This window comes from Notolabrus celidotus, chromosome 16, assembly GCF_009762535.1.
Source record: "Notolabrus celidotus isolate fNotCel1 chromosome 16, fNotCel1.pri, whole genome shotgun sequence".
Classification (NCBI taxonomy): Eukaryota; Metazoa; Chordata; class Actinopteri; order Labriformes; family Labridae; genus Notolabrus; species Notolabrus celidotus.
The window spans coordinates 26,354,529-26,369,851 of record NC_048287.1 but is presented as its reverse complement, the minus strand read 5'-3'; the positions used below and the strand labels follow the sequence as shown (position 1 = coordinate 26,369,851).

Sequence of the window (15,323 nt, the reverse complement as noted above, 5' to 3'; positions counted from 1 at the left end):
GAAACTGTGAATTTGGTTTTTTTTCAAGTTTTTTTTGCCTTTTTTTGATTGGACAGCTTGAGTGAGAGACAGAAAATGTGGGGAGAGATATGCACTAAATTCTGTCATGACGAGAATCGATCTAACAACCAGCGGGACCTGAATGTCCTCCTGCTGCAGACGTTCCCGACTCCAGCGGCAACAGCTTCTACTACTCGTCTCATCACTATCACCTTTCTCTCCTATTCTCCTCTATCCCTCTTTCAAGACCCAACTCAGTCGAGGCATGATGGCTATCTAACATGAGTCTGGTTCTGCCTGAGGTTTCTGCCTGTTAAAAGGAAGTTTTTCCTCCCCACTGTAACTAGCTAAATACTGCGATGTGCAATGCTCATGATGGATTAAGGTGGGGTCAGAATGAGTCTTACCCTGCCTTGAAGTTGGGTCTCTGTTCATAATTTGACATAGAGTGGTCTAGACCGGCTATGTTTGTAAAAGCGTCTTGAGATAATACAATATACAAATAAAGATTGATTGATTGATTGATTGATTGATTGATTGATTGATTGATTGATTGATTGATTGATTGAATGATTGATTGATTGATTGATTGATTTGTACACAACTGAGCTAGATGACACCTCAATAGTTGCATTTTTAAACTGTTGTGATGTTGGAGAAAGAAAACACCCCAAAACTCTTCAAATCTAATCCCCAATGACAAAGGAACTGTGAAAATAAGAAAATACCAACATTTGAGCAGCTAAACTAGCTCGAAAAATGACTTCAGAGTTCCCTATTTTTGACAAACTGATCAATCTTGTGTTTCTCAACCTTTCAGGCTAGTCGTCATTTTAAATTTAAATCTGTTATATGCCTCTGTAGATTATGATTTGACTTATTTTCCATCATAATCCATGACCAGCTGAAATAATGACGCTTGCAATAAATATGCAGTGTCCTTGTAAATAAAAAATAAATAAAATAGTTGTACTCACAGCACTCAATAGGGTTGGATGAAGCCTGCAAAGACACCATTCTCCCGGTAGGCTGGTTGATGTGGACTCTGAAAACCATCCTCACGCGTGTGTTCTTGCGCCCAATGTCAGTCTCCCCTTTCCTCAGCTCAATGTCAGAGTTGCGCAACTTCAGGATCCCCGCGCAGTCGATTCTGTGTTTGTAAAGACATAAGATGAAGAGTCTGAGTCTGCCAAAGTCTCTGTCCACACACAGTAAATCATCATTTACATTAAAGATACACACTCACAGTTAATCAGGCTGTGATTTATACCACACTGTAGTCATATCGAAAGTGATGTTCACTCTGGGACTCTGCTACCAAATCCTAAAGGAGGCTGCAGCCATGTCAACAGAATATTAACACCTCCAACCCCAAAGGAGCTTTTACACTTCATTGAACCTACTCTTGGGGAAAATTCAAACTATACCATCAGTAATGGTTGGGAATGTTCATTACATCTCAGTAATGCTCCTCAAGAGAGTATTCCTGACATATTGTCTACCTTCTATAAATCTTATAAGCAAGACTTGGCTGTTGTAGCGTCAAAGTCTTCATCCGACACTTAATAAAAGCTCCCTTTCCTTTCTCCTCAGACCTTTTTGAAACTAACTTTCATACTAAAATACCTTGAGCCTCTCCAAACTGTTTCTGGCATTTCCATTTGCGTGCTACTTGATGCCGCATTCCTCAAAGCCTAGTTAATGTCAACTTTTACACACATCTGAACACTCCCTAACATTCTTCTGTGCAGACACCAGGGTCTGCTGCACTGGCGAAGCAATCAGGTGTTGATGCAGAAGACCCCAGCTGTTCAGCTCCACGCCTACACAGACAAGCTAAGTGCAAAACCAAACACTGGGGCGTCCATTCTTGTGCCTGAGAAAAACTTTAAGAGAGAGGGCACAATTCACAATAGTAACAGTGCAGCCTTTTTGTTCTGATGCTATGCTCAGGGTGGGAAGCTCAAATTCTGTCATGTCATGTTTAATCTAACAATGGGGTGGAGAACAAAAAGAAAAGATATGGTAGAAATATCTAGAGCGGCATTTGGTTATTTGTTAACCCATGAAAATTCAGTTAGACACACAGACTGTATAAAATATGGACAAAGTATCCGTGACGTCACCCATCTGTTTCTGAAGAGCTGTTTTGAGGCCAATCGTCGGCAGCAGCCATATTGCTGCCGTCGAGCGATTGTGACGTAAAGAGGTTGGTTTTGAGCCTCCTCGCCAACAGCTACAGTGTTCCCGCCTGTCAATCAAGTCAGCTGTGCCTCATTGGAACACTCGTAATCTTAATATCTTAGAAATTGCCGCGTTAGAAAAAATTCACCCCCCGTACAGTGTGTGCAGATCGAGAAATGAGCTATCCAGACTACACTCGTCTTTTGTACTAGGCTGTAAAGATCGTCTTTTTTTAATTGGTGTGTATGTGGTTTCTGGTACTTCCAGAGCCAGCCTCAAGCAGATCCTCGATGAACTGCAGTTTTTAGCACTTCCGCATTAGACTCATACTTTTAGACCGGAGGTTGCTGCTCGGTTGGACAACAGCAAATGCTAGCATTCAATCCAACATAGCTAGCTAAGAAGCGATACCTTCCCTCATGATTGCTTTTACAATATCAAATGGTAAAGTTGGCATTTAGCCTCTACTGAGATAAGACAATATTTACTGACATGACAGGTTTCACTGTGAAAGGTACACGTACTTTGGTAGGAAGAAAGCTAGCTAAAAAAGGGCCAAATGGAAATGTTAGCTGTTTGATGTTAGCTAATAATATATAAAGTATGTTTTAGCTCAATATCTGTCATGTCATACTGATCTAACAAATGCGGTGGCAGACAACAAGGAAAGACAACAGGCAGTGAAAATCTAGAGGGACATTGGGTTACTTGTTAACCCATCAAGATTCAGTTGGACAACAAAAAATGCTAGCAGTCAATCAAACATAGCTAGCTAGGAAGCTTTATCTTCCTTCATGATTGCTTTTACAATATCAAATGGTAAAGTTAGCATTTAGCCTCTACTGAGATAGCACAATATTTACTGACTGTGAAAGGAACAGATATTTGCTAGCTAATAAAATATAAAGTATGTTTTTTAACTCGTAATGCGGCCATATCCCTCCAGATTTTCACAAACCATCTTTTTTTTGTTGCTGCACAATGAATGTTAAAAAGTATCAGTTCCTAAAAAATATGGCAAATACCAAGAAGAGGGATTGAGTTCTTTTAAATCTAATTTATTAACATTTAATAGGAGTCATACCAAGCTGACCAACACCCTTTGCGGCTTCATATCAGCTAAAGAAATCTGACCTGATGTTGATTAATGGATTAATTTAAAGCATGTCGCTCTGAACCATAACTTTTTCAGAAATATAAGAATGCTTGTATTCTAATCCCACATAATAAAACTTCTATATGTCACTCTGGAGTAGATGTCAAAACGAATAGCGCTCATATAAATCCCTCGCCGACACGGTAAGTGCTCTGAGGCGTGCCCTCCATGAGAGAAGAGAAACCATATCCTGAAGTGAAGTTGTTGTATAAGTGCAGCCTATGTGTTACATCCATTAAATCTCAGAGAAAGTGCTGATGTAAGCAGCCTGCTACCGCCTGCAGCTTAGACAGAAACCCCTAAACCCTGTTAGCAGACCAGAGCTTCCCCGGTAATCTGATCTCTGAGGCTTATAAAATGGGAAAGCCACCCGTCTGTGTACACAGGGCAACACTTTTACAACCAAAACACACACTAAAGAGACATGCAGGATACTGTGCAGCAGAGAAAACCAGATAAATCGCTCTTTTTTTGAAAAAGCAATGATTACCATATTTGCAAAGAGGTTCATGAACACAAGATGAACAATATCCTTCAGAGGATTGAAAAGATACCACAGCTGAAGTTGAACTTAAATGTATGAACGAAAACATATTTGGGTACACATCCTTGCAAGGCAGCTGGTGTTTATTACAAGTCTGAGATTTAGTACAGCACATTAGATGTTCCCCACATCCTGGCTGCAGTTGGCGTTACATCTTTTTGGTAGATCGATTATCAAACCATCTTATGCGAGTCAAATTCAAGTCCAAGTCAGGACTTAGTACGTAAGAGAACTGGCGGATGGAGACTTCCACTAAACTGGGACTTGCCTTAAAGTACTTAAATGACTTACTCAAGAAATTTGACTTGAACTTGTATTGAAAGAAGCAGAGCTTGATTTGGACTTGTCCCAAAGATGTAAGATTTGATTTGGACTGGACTTTTCTCCGCTGATTCGACGCTTGTTAATAAAATGCCTGAAAGGACAAAAACTTGAGGGGGGTTTATATCAAATTTCTTAAGACTTGATTGGGACTCATCTTAGATGACCTTAAATTTGACTTGTCTAAAGTAATTTGAGACTTGCGTTAGACTTGTCTAAGATTATGTAACCCTGACTTGGACTTTTTTCAAATGAACCAAGACCTTAAACGAATTAGTTTCAAAAAAGCAGAACTTGCTGTGGACTTGTCTAAAATAACTTTGGGACATTTCCTTGAGGACTTGTCATAGTGGACTCAGGAATTGACATAGACTTGGTTTGAGTGACTAGACGGTTTATGAAGACTTGATTAAATTGAGTAAAGACAAGACTAGGACTTTACCTAAAATTCTTTAAAAGAAAATAACTATAGTTGGATCCAAATACTACACCTTTATATAGATGTAGCCAAGTTCAATCTTCTTCATGACATGATACCATTGGATTGGGTTTGACAAAATACGCTACGATACGAACGATACGATGCATTATGATATGAAAGTACTTTTTTTTTAAACTTCATTTCACTTTATTTTGACTTCCTGAAGAAATATATATTATAATCTACACATCACCAGATCTAACAAGATTGGAAAAGCCCCTGATACTCACATAGCCCGCATGTTGTTCTCAGGCAGCAGTGGGATCTCCAGGACTTTGGTGTTGTTGTGCAGGGCCTCGTGGCTTGGCGTGGACACAGTTTTCCCGGTGATTCGGTGGACCTGGTAAAAGGCATGGGGCCTCAGCAGCCTGTCGTCCGCTGTGCCGATGAACAGCTGTAGGGTCAGAGGCTCGTTTTCCATGTAGCCGTGGAGCTAAATTAGGGGAAGGAAGTCAAGACAGAGTTGTGGTTAAGCCCCCCAAATCTTAACTTAAAAAAGGCATCAACAAAAAAAGTAAGTCTTTCAGAGGTCAGGCTCTCAGCATGTTGATTTTCAAACAAAGCGCCCATTTAGGATCCTGTAATCACCCTTTTCATCTCCTTAAATTTACTACCCATGGCCTGTTTTTACTTCCTCCATCAGTTAATGTCAGGCCTGCCTACACGTTGATCCCACAGTAGCTGAATCTCAGGGGCAGCCGCTGCCAGAGAGCAGTAAACCACCTACAGAGAGCACTGTTGTGATTTGTGAGCCGGCGCTCGCCTGGTGACAAGACTGAGCTAGTGTTTCAGAGAAGTCAAGGTCACGTCAGTCCCACAAAGCCCCGGCCAATCAGGGTCAAGAAAAGCTCTCAGTGGTGACCCTGCTCTGATTTTTATCAGTAAAATGATCCTGATGAATGGAAGACAAGACAAACATAATCCTCACTGTAGGTGGTGGACTATACCCAAAGTTTGGAGAGCTACCAGACCTCCATAGGTGTTTCTGACAGCAGGCCCCCTGCCAGGATGACCTCAACCACCCAAACAGCAGCACGCAGGCATGAAGCCCAAATCTGCAGGCTGAAATCTGAGAACAGCAGCTCGTCCTGGCACACTGCAGAGAGTTATGTATGTTATCCATACAGTGTGGCAGGGGGGGAATGAGGACAGAGGGCTTTGCTTTTTGATGTCAAAACAACTTGAAGAAACATTATTCTTATAATAAAAAATACATAGGCCCAATTTTGAGATGTACTAAATCAGGGGTTCCTAAACTTTTCAGCCAGCAACCCCAAAATAGGTGCCAAAGACTTGTCCCACAAAGTGATTAAAGGTTGCTTCACATGTCATTTAGCTGGTCTGCAGAAAGTAAGCCACGTCCATGCACATGTGGCTGTTTCCTGTGCAGTAATGAGTTAACCTGCTGCTGATTATACTTTTGTTGATTAACTGTTAACTAACCAAGACCTCAGGAGACATCTGGCAACAAAAAGAGCCATACAACTAAATAAAAAAAATGATTTGCTAGGTTTTATTGAAAACTAAAATGTGACTACTATTATTGTTTATATTTTTACAATGATGGGTAAAAAACATCCTAGAAGACATCTTGCAACCCCCCCATTGGTGTCTTGTGACCCCCACTTTGGGAACCCCTATACTAAATGATAATATGTGGGTAAGTTGTCATATTTATCATTTTTTTAATAGGGAAATTCTTCAATCCGTGGTCTTTTTCATTTGTCAAACTCACATTTCACACTTTTCTGGTTAGATTGTGTGTAAAATATCACAACTGATGAAGCATTTGTATAAAATGCAACAACAGAGTCACTGTCAAACCAACAAGCCTCATCAATGTGTCAATCAAAGCACAATAAATATGTTGTTTCTTGTGTTCTAGCAGCACAAACACTGCTTCAAGAATTATATACTGAGGTTTTGAAAAACCAAAGGGACTTTGGCATTAAATTTTGTTTTTCCATTTTCCCAAACGCCTTCTTTTCCAGTCCCAGCATCTCTGTTTGGATTGGTTATGTTTGGCAAAAAGGTTAAAATCTTTCCATTCTCTTCATTAAAATATTGAGCAATTTCACTGCACGTGCGTACTGCCTTTTATCAGGTTGGATAAGGGGAACTTTTTATATATTGTGTAATCTATGATGATAATGTTCAACTCCATGCTTTAACTTTTCATGGTATTGCAAAACACAAGGATTAGTAATGCTGTTTTTTTCCCATAACATAAAAAGTGACTAATGTAATTGGACCTGAAGAGTCATCGCTGGCATGAATTGGTCAGAAAGAGGATGATCTGTTTACAGTTTAAGTGTCATAGAGGCAGATACCGAACCCCACATAATTATACCCTGCTGTGGATGAGACTATCTGCTGAATCAATCAGCGGTAAAATGCTGACATGAAAACCAGAGTTTTCACTTACACACTGAGAAGTGCACACGAGGAGAAGAGTGCCCGCAGCGAGAGTGAAAGGCTCTGAGCGGGGAGGCACAACATGTGATTTGGAGGAGGATCCCTGTCAGGGTTAAGAGCCTCCAAAAGCCTGTATATTTGTGTAAGGAAATGGTGTGCTGCCTAGCAATGCTGTTTATTTAGGCAGCAGGAAGGAGTGTGATGAAGTGAGGTAGCCCGCTCACAAGGTTAGATGATAAGTTTCAAACAGTGATTACAAACAGATGAGTGATTATGTGCTTTGAATTATTATCAGCAAACAGAAATAATCAAACTTGATAATGTCATCTGAACGATTTCAGCTGTTGATCAAGAGACCTCTCTGTTTTTTTCTCCTCCCTCTATGAGCTGTCATATGGTTTCTGAAGCAGCTGCAGCAGACAACAGCTTTGATTTGTTGATGCAATTACAAGTCACAGTGATACCACTTTGCTCCTCCACCCTGGCAGCTTGACATTGGCAATGCAGCCACCCCTCCCTACTTCATATTATCACCCACAGGAGGAATGCCGAGACTCCGGCTGCTCAAGGCACCGAACAGGAGGAGAAAGGGGATGAAGGCAGCCAGGGCTCCCTCTCTGTTTTTATCAGGGACCCTCCCAGCCTCTAAAGTGTGATCACACACACACACACACACACACACACACACACACACACACACACACACACACACACACACACACACACACACACACACACACACACACACACAAACACACGTGGACTCCCGTGTCTCAGTTTTGAGATCTAAAAGTGAGCAGAGATTATTTCTGACACGCTTCCTGCTTCACATGATGTTTGTTAATTTCACATTGTTTAGAAATCTAAATTAAATCACAAGGATCAAGGCCAGGAAAAGGCACATGACTCGAAACAAAAAGGCATAAAAATGTGCTTTGAAACAGCTCACTGGATGTGTTTTTCAAGCAGTAAACAGATCATGAAAGCCGGCTTCAGAAAAAAGAAGACCTCACAGGCATGAATAGAGGGTATTTCCTTTTCACCAAAGTACAGCCTGAAATCCTGAGCACTGGCTGTGGTGAGTGCTGCACACAGCACTTCAGAGGGGCATACTTCAGTCTGCTGCTGGCTGCAGGGCGGGTGTGGTTGAGATGGCATTGAAAAAAGAACAGAAAATAGCTGGCTTAGCTGCAGGACATGGAGAAAGACTGCACCGCACACATCAGCTTCATCCAGAATAAACTCTGTAAAGTCTGGTAAGGTTTGAGTCAGAGGAGTGACGGGACGAGCCCCAGAGGCTTTGTCGGCCAGCATCCACAGCAGAGGCTACAACCCTGGGAGTAACATGTAATCAGAAGAGTTAAGAAACGGGGCTGCCTTCTCTGAGGCTCCCCCTAAACGTCTTCATCAGGGCCTGCCAGAAACGTGTGTGGTTTGGTCCCAGCCGCCTCCGCAAGAAGCAGCGGGCGATGATGTCAGCGGCACACACGGGAACTTTCCTAAACAAAGGGAAGTCTGTGTGGTTGGGGTGGTAGCTGGCGGAGAAGTAAGGGGGAGGTTAGGGTTTAGGTTTAAAGAGAACACACACTCTCTTTTTCATCTCAGTGAACCCAGACCCCTGTCATTAAATCATTAGCACCTTCTTATGGACAAACAAGTCTCACACACATGTGTGGCTGAAGTTCAGGAAGCATGTTTAGGTTTGAAAAGGTCTCATTCCTCTGCAGAACACAAATATAATTTTTCTGTTTCCTTCTTTCAACACTGAGGAACAAAAAAAAACGCCATAAAATTTAACCTTTAAACACTTCTGACACAACAGTAACAGCATGTCAGAGACATAAATTCTCACAGGATAAAACTCCCCCAAACTGTGTTTTACTCTATGACTCATACATTTAACCTTGTGTACTAAACATGATGTTACAGAACTTTTCTCAGAGATAAGTTCCTCATGAAGCCATCTCATACGTGTCTGTTTTACCAAATACATAATTTGTCTAACTTTAGAAACAGTAATGCCATTCCATTGTTCATCCACCAGAGAGCACTGGCAAGTTTATAGCTCAACTGTTTTAAATCCTACAAAATGAATTTCATGGGCGCATGGTTTTAAACACTAAACTTAGGGATAGTGTTGCATTCAGGCAATCTATCTGTGGTGAGATTAAAACTGCAACTAGTTGATAATTGCTCCAAACAAAGTGGAACCAATGACTCCAGCACAATTACAAGGACCACCGCAAGACCCAGCATATGGTTTGTCCATTCAAGGCTTCTGTAGAAGTTTGGCAAAGCAACATAACAGTCTCAGTGGAAGAGGACCTGTTGATACTAGAGTTATATAGTCATTTTGGGTTAAGTAAACACTATAATTCTGACTTCTGGTGACTTTACATCAGTGAAAACATACTAATGAATATTAAATTATGTGTCTGCCAAGAGATTGCCCTTAATTTTGCACAATGGTCCTTTAAGAAATCTTTCTCTACAGTGTTTGAACTTGATTTTCACTGTTTATGATCATATATTAACATCAAATTCAGTGTCAGAATAGCCACTACCAATCAGAATTGGATGCTGCATAATCTTAGGTATTAGCCACTTGGGATAGTGCAACAAGCTAAACTTATAGGTTAATATTACTGCTACTACTTTAAGTTGATGTTACATATATGCAGCAAACAGTTGCTCAGTTAAACATTGAGGAAAAACAATGAGGCATGAGCAAAAGTTGGTTTTGTGTTTTCAACTGCTTAGTTATGCTTAGTCACTTTGCTAACTAGCATGTTTCCAACTAGCTAGCAGCCAACTTTGTCACTGACCAAGAAGCTAGACTTAATTTTGACACCTCTCTGGTTTGAACACACTACTCACTCAAAATCCACCTCAAGTTTAATGTATTTCTGCAAAGGAGCTAAGTTATCTGTCCTTAAAACAGCTGCTTTAGCAATGCTGACATTCACACTCATAAGTATGGAGCTAATTCCTCCTTTGTGGGCAATAAGAACTCCTCCTGCCATAAACCTGTTTTTTATCAAACCTGAAATGCAAACACTGAATACTGAACCTTATGTGATCGATGTCTGGTAGACTTGGAGAGTTATTGTCATGTATGAATAAAATGTCGGATGGTATTGATTAAACTGACGGCTCAGCTCACCGCTCGCTGTGCCTGACTCCTCGCTGCAGCCCCTTTATTTATTCAAAGACTGAGGTCAGCACTGCGGAGTAATGGTTGGGGGACCAGATGGGTTTCTAACCAAAACATATCTGCAGTTGTCCACAATTTTTGTTCTTTGAACTCGACCACCAGAGCTGTGGTTAAAGCTCATGACTAAGCTTTTACTGGCCATGCTACATCACTTTGTAACTGTCTGCCCTGCACTTGAGAACGTAATGGAAAAATCTGAGTCACCGTTGTCTGGACAGGAACTGACTGAGTGGACGGGGTCTGTCTAATAGCATACCTATGGTATTCCATTCAGAAATGTGACATCTCTGAATAACACGGCAGCTGGACCATGGAACACATGTCACACCAATCTATTTTGACACATGTGGTAGAAAACGAGGCGGGGGTGTTGAGGTGAGAATTGACGAGGTAAGACGCAGGAGTGAAAACGAGTCTGATGGCTGTACCGTGTGTTGGTCTAATCATCACAGGAAACTGGGCAGACGGGCTGACCGTGGTTCTGAGCATAAGGTTTGGGTCTGGTTGCAAAATGAAGCTGCATGATTACAAATGTGAAATGTATGCTTCTTTTTATCGGGTACCAATGCTGGAAAACACCTCCACTGAATCAAGCATTGTCATCTTCTTCAAACCATATGCTCGGTTTGTTTGTAGATGCTCTGCTTGTTTTTGAATAATTCCTGTATCTGTCACTGGCTAACAATGAACCACAAAATTAAGTCCCAAATCAGCACTGGAGGGTTACTCCAGATTAGACGATTTGCACATTAAGTATCTGTCAGTATTGGTATTAGTATAGGTATCAGTTTCAGTATCAGTATCTATATCTGTAGCTTTATCTGTATCAATATCAGTAAGTAGATCAGTAACAGTATGTGTATCGGTATCTCTAGCTATATCTGTATCTGTATTGGCTTCAGTCTTGGAATCAGTATCTATATCATAAATATCATTATTGATATCTGCATCAGTATTGGTATTAGGATTGGAATGGTTTTGTAACATCTGTATCTACTTCAAAGGATATTTATTTATATGTAATGAAATACTTGGTTATTTTACTTTGAAATATTATCATAGCACACAGTCTAAAGAAGAGAAGTGTGTTTAAGGCATTTCAGACAGATTTTGGTGTGTTTGTAAACGAATTGGGCAAAAATAATTGGTTTAGCATACCTGAATGATTGGATGTCCTCCTGCCAGTGCCTTCACCGCTCCCCTACTGCCCTCCGTCTCATAGTGGGCTCTGTGGTGGGACTTGGGCTGCACATCGATCTGCAGTCTGTACGGCCCTGAGCTGGACGGCAGCTGCCAGTCGAGGGCTGGCAGGGATGGGCTGTCAGAGGGTAAAAACATGTCCAACATGTCAACCTCACAAGAAGGGAGGAGGGCTTATTTTAGACGTCCTTATCAATGCAGAATGTGCAGAATGTACACAGGGATGTGCCAAACCTTGTGATAAACCTGGTGTGAAATTTGAAGTTTTTAAGCCTGCTTCTCGTCTGTTAATATTTGCAGAAAGTCCATGCAGTTCAAATGTGTGTAAGTTTAATATCTTCAATAGATCTGGGAGAATTTAAAATGTATTTGTAGTTTCAGAATCTTGTACAACTCGAGCACACCAGCACTGTTAAGTCTTTTTTTGTAATTTAAACAGTCCTCAAACATCCTATAGTCATCCATCACTTACCTGACATATTGCTTTGGCTTGGACCAGGAGTACGGGTGTTGTGGAACATCCAGAAACCCGCCACAGAATCCCTCCTTCTTCAATGGCAGGCGGTTTGCAGGGTGGTCATCCAGACAGAGCTCCCCTGGACTCAGCTCCTCACCACCGGGCTCCAACTTTAGATTGACCGTGGGGATGTTATCCTGGCTGGTTTTCCTGGCCTTAATGGGAATCCCCTCCCCGATGTCAGCCCCTCCATCTGTGGTCAAGGCATTGATTGCCGCCAAGATGGCCGAGTTGGTGTACTGGTTGGTGTTAGGCAGCCAGGTCTCCTCTGTGATGCTGAGGCGAGGGGAGGTATGCGGGGACAGTCCTGGCGAGTGGTTGGGCGAGTATGGGAAGTGCTTTTGCAACCCGCCGCTGCCGTTGTAGCTGTACTTCCTTTTTGCCCCACAAGGGGAGTTTGGTCTTGACCCACGCTGACCCAACCAGGTATCATCTGTCACGCTTGTGCGAGGGGACGTGGAGGGTGAGTGGCGAGGGGAGCCGGCAGAAGTGCAGCCCTCACCTGGCAGGGCGAGAGTGGAGCCCCTTGGGGACACCGAGGGTGACTGCCAGGGGGAGTTCTGGGGCGAGTTGTCGTAGTTGTATGAGTAGCTTGACTCATAGGAGGAGGCCTCGGAGTGGCAGCTGCGAGATGAGATGCTGCTGGCTGGACTCAGGCAGCTGGGATCTCGGTAACCGTCAGCATTTGGGAGGGTCAGCGTAACTATGGAGTTGACCCGCTTGGCAACAGGAAGGCTGCTTTCCTCTACTTCATCCTCAGGAAACTGACCGTAGGCCGTGATCTCAATTCGAGGGCTCTCCAGGGTCGGTGCTCCGTTTGGTCTGACGCTCGAGGTTGAATAGTAGCCGACTGCTCTCATGTCTTCCTGGGTGTCGTAACTGTGAGGCTCCGACACAGAGACAGATATGACCGGGCTGGTTTGAAGGCTGTGGTACTGGGAGGGAAGACAAGGGCTGCCCAGTGGGAGGGAGAGACTCACATTTGGCGTGTAGCCATATGCATCTGGAACACAAACAGAATGGGTTTGTTACCATGATAATCAAACACACATTCACTGGCTCTCATGCTGAGAGGGAAGACACTTGCCAAGTTGGATCTTATGTAAACTGTTGCCTATAATGGCAGCGAATTGCATGCCAAGGTTTGGACCTGGCTTCTGGAGCAGCGATAAGTCGATTAACCAGTTAGTGAATAGAAGAATCAAAAGTCAACATGTTTTATCATAGATTCATCTTTTGGGGGATTTTTGAAGCAACACTGTAAAAGCTTTCTAACTTTGTCATTATTCAAAGGGAGAGTTATTGCGCTTTGAATTGCTGGCGTGAAGAATGATGCAATATGAATATGTCACTCTCAGTTTTGGGAAATTGTGGTGAGCATCGTTCGCAACTTTACGACATTTTGAACACTTACTCAGTCATTAATCCTGAAATAATCTGCAGATTAATTAATGACAAACTGGATCGTTAACTGCAGCTTTATTGGCTGTTTCCTGACGCTCAGGGATGCAAGTTCAAACTTAACACCTTTTATAATGAGGATGCCAAAAACCCAGCGAGTGACTGACTGAAAACATCTCTGGATGGCTGCAATTATACAAAGCCAAAGTGGGAGACATTAATGAAGGAGCCAAAAATAACTCCAGTCTAAAAATAACCAAAGGCAAGCCCAGGTGGCTTTATTTTGCACTCCACATTTCCAGATTTATGCCGCTTAATGCACACGCTGCAGCTCATAAACTGTAACATTATGAAAACACACACTGATGCTTTTGTTGGAGGGTTTCATGTTCCAACTGAACATTGAAATAAGCACGGTTTATTTATTTGCATGCTGTAAAGGTGCACACTGTACCCAGCTTTTTGGGAAGCGAATGGTCCTGTGCCAACGCTCCTGCTGGGTCATATGAAACTCTGCATGTCTGAGGTCACAACCAGGGGCAGAGGAGGGGGAACATGGGAACAGGAGTTGTGGTTACATGAGGCTGGATGAATGTGACCACAGTGGAGCGTATTCACACAGACATGAAGCGGCCGCTGCAGACAGACAGATGCAGTCAGACAGCCTGCAGTCACCGCAGCTCCTGTCTGCTGTAAATTAACGAGAATTAGGGGCCCCACTATAAAGACTATGACATCAGTGCTGCACCATATGACTTCTTGTAATAAAAGAAAATGATGCTAACATTTAATGCTGTTTGTGGTGTGTGACACAGCAGCACTGACTTGTTTGTTTTCTATAATTAGACTGCTGTGAATTAGCTAACATCCTGACAGGTAGCCTGGGGGGGGGGGGGGGGGGGGGGGGGGGGGCTCACCACAATGTTACCCACAATGCCATGTCAGTCATTACCACAGGTTCTACTTGGACTATTTTGGGAACACTTTTTAGTCATGAGTGGCTCTCGGGTACCACGCCCACTTTGCCCAAATCGGCAGGGAGGGGCGCGCACTGAAGATCAGCACCACTGGTTTAAAACTGTGACTAACTGAAGCAGTGAGGGCTGATTACAAACATTCAACTTCAGTAAAGTGCAACTAAAAGTCTAATTCAATGAAAAATGCACAGTTTTATATCATATACTGGTGTTAAGTGTTAAACCATGGATGAAAAGTTAAATAACTATCACATCAAACGCGTAATAGAGAGTCTGGGATGATAAATGAAAGTCAAACTTACCCTCTTCGGCTGATTTCATTTTCCTCTTTGCGCAAAGATCAACGTCTGAGATCAAACTCTGGTAACAGCTGCAGACAGCAGCTATTCCGCATCCATATAGCGGAGTTTATATAGTCCCCAGCTGTTGCTCTGGATCCTCTCTCGTTGTATCAACGCAAAGAAACAACGGGGATGAGAATTAACAAAGTAAAAAAAGCAGCAGCTGCTACTTCAAGGAAAAAGTTACATCCAAAATAGAACGATCTGAGAGTCATGCGTAAAAAATAATAAACTTGGAGAATAAGATTATATAAAAGGCAGACGTGTTCTCTTATAGAGCTATTTTCGTCGTTGTTTTGAGATACAGGACTCTCTGTCGGGGGATCCTGACTCTGCTGGGTCGCGGTGACGCACTGCTCCGGCGCACGGAGGGCTTCTGCGCTTTTAAACTCGGGGATCACCTCAGCGGCGACGCACCGCCCCCTCCACACAGTGACGCATTTACAGCCAGATGGGTCCAGTGGAGATCCCTCTCTCACACTGGGGTTTCCACAGGCTTAGGAGGCCAATTAACGGAGCTGGTGGTGACACCTGAAGTCTCCAAGGTGGGAAGAATAAGCTTTGCTACCGCG

The 15,323-nt window shown here is 42.7% G+C and overlaps 1 protein-coding gene across 1 annotated transcript in view; it reads right to left on the bottom strand.

Annotated features, from left to right (window-relative positions):
- nfatc1 (nuclear factor of activated T cells 1) overlaps positions 1 to 15,111 on the bottom strand; it is a 55,748-nt gene extending 40,637 nt beyond the window's left edge. Inside the window, exons 1-5 of the mRNA XM_034704131.1 lie at positions 14,713 to 15,111; positions 11,988 to 13,035; positions 11,474 to 11,633; positions 4,917 to 5,119; positions 978 to 1,150 (exon numbers count right to left, since the gene is read on the bottom strand). Coding sequence (XP_034560022.1) covers positions 978 to 1,150; positions 4,917 to 5,119; positions 11,474 to 11,633; positions 11,988 to 13,035; positions 14,713 to 14,731 — 1,603 coding nt within the window. The 5' untranslated portion in view covers positions 14,732 to 15,111. The remainder of the gene's footprint in view (positions 1 to 977; positions 1,151 to 4,916; positions 5,120 to 11,473; positions 11,634 to 11,987; positions 13,036 to 14,712) is intronic.
- Between the last annotated feature and the right edge of the window lie 212 nt (positions 15,112 to 15,323).